Source organism: Olea europaea, chromosome 22 (assembly GCF_002742605.1).
Source record: "Olea europaea var. sylvestris chromosome 22, O_europaea_v1, whole genome shotgun sequence".
Classification (NCBI taxonomy): domain Eukaryota; kingdom Viridiplantae; phylum Streptophyta; class Magnoliopsida; order Lamiales; family Oleaceae; genus Olea; species Olea europaea.
Window position 1 is genome coordinate 1,162,402 of NC_036258.1, and position 4,294 is coordinate 1,166,695.

At 36.7% G+C, this 4,294-nt stretch overlaps 1 protein-coding gene across 1 annotated transcript; it reads right to left on the minus strand.

Annotated features, from left to right (window-relative positions):
- Positions 1-2,000: 2,000 nt before the first annotated feature.
- On the minus strand, positions 2,001-4,061 carry LOC111371853. Its single transcript, XM_022994022.1, has 4 exons — positions 3,841-4,061; positions 3,623-3,744; positions 2,576-2,710; positions 2,001-2,440 (listed from the first exon to the last, which is right to left on the minus strand). Exons 1-4 carry the CDS (start codon positions 4,059-4,061, stop codon positions 2,001-2,003), a joined length of 918 nt encoding a protein of 305 aa, XP_022849790.1.
- Between the last annotated feature and the right edge of the window lie 233 nt (positions 4,062-4,294).

Sequence of the window (4,294 nt, forward strand, 5' to 3'; positions counted from 1 at the left end):
ATTGCTGCAATTGCAATTAACAACCTTGTCAACGTGATTCTAGTCATAGGTGAGTAGGTATCTAAGAAGCCAAGTCCTTCTTTTTACATGTATCCTTTAGAAATCAATCTAGCCTTATATTTATCAATGGGTCCGTCAGGTTTCAATTTCTTTTTGAATATCCATTTACATTCTAAAGGCTTGTTACCGAGAGGTAAATCAACAAACTCCCATGTATGGTTTTGTATTATAGAATCTATCTCATTATTAATAGCTTCTTTCCAATGCGGTGCTTCCAGTGTAGACATTGTTTCATCGAAAGTCTTTGGATCATCCTCTACCATATAGGTTAGAAAACCTGGGCCAAACGTCTTGGAAGTCCTAGCCCTTTTACTATGCCTTGGTTCTTCCTCATTTGAAGTTTCATTGGTAGTTTCATATGTTCTCTTCTTAGAACTCGTATTTTCCTTATCTTTGCGAGGAAAAATATTTTCAAGAAATGTCGTATTCCTTGATTTAATTATGGTCCCTTTGTGTACGTCTTGTATTTCAGATTTGTGTACAAGAAATCGATATGCATTACTATTATTGGCGTATCCAATAAATATACAATCTATCATTTTAGGATAGATTTTCACTTGTTTAGGCTTAGGTACCTCAACCTTAGCCAAACACCCCTACACTTTTAAGTATTGGTAGGATGGAGGATGGCCTTTCCATAATTCATATAGTATCTCTTCCATTTTCTTAAGAGATATTTTATTAAGAAGACTACTTGCCATTAAAATAACCTCTCCCCACATGTTCTATGGTAAACCTGAACTTATTAACATGGCATTCATCATTTTTTTAAGTGTTCGATTTTTGCGTTCTACAACACCATTTGATTGAGGAGAGTAAGGTGTCGTTGTTTAATGAATAATTCCATGTTCAGAACAAAAGTCTTCAAATGGTGCCCCATATTCACCTCCTCTATCACTACGAATATTCTTTATTCGTTTTTCAAGTTGTGTTTCAACTTTAGCCTTTTATGTTTTGAATGCATCTAAGGCTTCGTCTTTACTTCTCAAAAGAAAGACCTATCAAAACTTTGTACAATCATCAATAAATGTCACAAAGTATTTCTTACCACCTCGAGTTTGTACAAATTTTAGATCGCATATATCGCTATGGATCAATTCAAGAGGGGTTGTGTTCCTTTGTATTGAATGGGACGGTGTTTTAGCCAATTTTGCTTCAACACATATTTCACATTGATGATTAGAATTGATTTTATGCACTGGAATTAAACTTTGATTCATTAGTTTGCGCAACGATTTGTAATTCACATGTCCTAATCGACTATACCACAAATATGAAGGCTCAAGCAAGTAAATGAAATTTATAGTTTTATTTATAATGACTTGCTTTGGTACAATTGTAAGAACGTTCAACTTGAACATTCCATCACACATATATCCTTTCCCTACATACATCTCATTCTTAGACAACACAAATTTATCGGATACAAATACAAGTTTAAAACCATTCTTGCTAAGTAGAGACCCGGACACTAAATTCTTTCGTATATCCGGCACATGTAGGACATTGTTGAAGATGAGTTCTTTCCCGGATGTCATTTTCAAAGTGACTTTACATTGTCCTTCAACTTTGAAACTTGCAGAATTTTCCATGTATAGTAGTTCCCCATTCAATTCTTGATACTTGGAGAACATCTCCTTGTCCGCACACACATGGCGAGTAGCGCTGGTGTCAATCCACTACTCTCTAGTATTTCCAATCATGTTGCATTCGGACACTATTGCAGATAAACTCATTTCTTACAGTCCATCAGATAGAGTGTTATTTACAACCATGTGAGCTTGAGCATTTTTCTTTGGCTTTCGACATTCACTTGAACGATGTCCAGCCTTGCCACAGTTGTAACAATTCCCCTTGAACTTCTTAGCCTTCTTGGAATTATCTCTTCGCGGTGCATAATTAGGAGCCTTTCGTCTCTTGTTTGTTGCCTTTGATTCCATTTAAACAAAATTTGCACCATCTTGATCAATCGGCCTTCGTTCGGTTTTTCGATTTTCCTCTTCAATCCTCAAGCTCACAATCAATTCTTCCAAGTTCATTTCCTTGTGTTTGTGCTTGAGGTAATTTTTGAAATCTCTCCACATAGGAGGGAGTTTCTCAGTTATGGCAGCCACTTGGAATGATTCACTCAATTCCATTTTCTCGGCATGGATGTCGTGCAATAAGACTTGAATCTCTTGCACTTGGCTAATCACAGTTTTGGAATCCACCATACTGTAGTCCAAAAATTTTCTGACAATGAACTTCTTTGTTCTAGCATCCTTAGTTTTGTACTTTGTCTCCAAAGAATCCCATAGTTCCTTGGCTAATTCCTTTGAACTATACACCCCATATAGTGTATTATCCAATGCGTTTAGGATATAGTTCTTGCATAGGAAGTCTGAGTATTTCCATGCATCAAAAACAAAAATCAATTCACGATTATTTTCCCCTTCTTGTACAACCGGTTTAGTTTCCTTTAGAAATTTAGCCAAATTAAGAGTGGTGAGATAAAACAACATTTTTTGTTGCCAACTCTTGAAGTCTACTCCTGTAAATTTTTTCAGCTTTTCCCCTTGTGGGATAGTAGTATTATGCAACGGTATGCCCATGGGTGGTACCATATTATTGGAACCATTTTGACTTGACGAAGTCCCGATAATAGTCATTTCTGTTACACAAACGGAAGTTCAACAAAATGATGATAATATCGGTGGAGGAATAATACACAAAGCACTAATCAAACAAGGTAATGGTTGTCCACAACCAACCACAAAGACACAAAAATTTGTCTTAAATTTTTTGGAGACGACTTATAAAAAGGGCTATGTAAGGGTTGATTTTTGATATATTTGTTTAACTAGTTTTAACCCGCAAGAGCGTGACCAAAATAGAATTTATATGAATGAAAATTTGGATAGAGTTTCGGTATAACGATTATGCAAAACAAGGATTAAGGAGTGGAAATAGAGAATAATCCAAGACGAGACGTTATCTCTTTCCTTAAGACAAATTGCCCCGCTATGGTGCTCACGGTGAATGGCACTTGTCTTCCAAGATACAATGGATTCACAACTTGTGGTAGCAGCACTTCAAACCACAAAAAACTGACGAACTTTTGATAGAATTTCCCCTCTTCAAAGGAAATACGTGAAATGCTATGAAATTAGAAAAGAGAGAATTGCAAGAGGAGAATGAATGCTCAATGCAATTGGTGTACCCAAAACCATGTCTATAGGGTTCTATTTATAGATGTAGAAAGGATGCAAATGAAGTAGTGTGGGCCATAACATGAATCCTTTCAGAAAGTTACAACACTTGGCCAAAACCTGCATCCGTTCGAAAAGTTGCAACACTTCATTTCTTCCAAATTGTCCAAAATTTCCCATTCATCCGGAATTGATTTCGAGATTCCAAATATACCACGACGATCTACTCGACGAGTAGAATAAGTTGGTCTATTTACTTTTATAATTTGACCATCGGATCAAGTCCAAATATTTGGTCGAAGTTGACACATGGTCACACATTTTCATTTTCCACTTTTACATACCTTTTCATTTTTCAATTTTTGGTTAATTACTTGAACCAATTCCTACACCCTTCTCACCCCCACCACCTTCATTATTACTGCTACTACTATTACCAGCATTGCCATTACTACTGCTTTCCCCGAAAGCCTCCGCGTATATATCATAGGCATTTCTGGGATTGAATCGAAAATTCGGGTCGGGATGCTGCTGATTACTATAATAAGAACCCTGGTGGGTTCTTGTGCTTCTTGAAGGAGTTGAGATTCACCCAGATTGGAGACTCTTCTCTCCGTAAAGATCGTACATCTGGCACTTCTGTGGATCACTTAAAACTTTATACGCTTCCGAAATTTGTTTGAATTTGACTTCAGCTTCAATCTTGTTAACATTCTTGTCTGGGTGCCAAATCATGGCCAAACGCATGTAGGCCGTCTTCAAGTCATCCTCGCTGGCGTTCCGATTTACCATCAGTATGTTATAATAATCCATTAAGTTTTCTTTACTTTTTCTTTTGAATTATGCTATTATTCTTTTATATTGTGAGTATATATGTATATGTGTATATGAAGCGCCGAAGCAGGAGTACGAATTTTGTGGGGTGAAGGGGGGAATTTTGCTGAAATTTGAAGTAGAATCGAGAATGTGAATTTATAAAATTATAAAATTTGTTAGGACGAGCTGAGATTGGCGAGTAGGTTACTGCGGGTTTAGTGGGCCCCCAA

Bases quoted from the DNA above. Each gene is read 5' to 3' on its own strand.
- LOC111371853 (XM_022994022.1), bottom strand. From the start codon at position 4,061: ATGGATTATTATAACATACTGATGGTAAATCGGAACGCCAGCGAGGAT. The intron at 2,711-3,622 runs GTAATTAACCAA...TTTGTGTAACAG, and splicing joins GGGTGTAGGAATTGGTTCAA to AAATGACTATTATCGGGACT. The intron at 2,441-2,575 runs GTTGGCAACAAA...GGAAATACTCAG, and splicing joins TACAGGAGTAGACTTCAAGA to ACTTCCTATGCAAGAACTAT.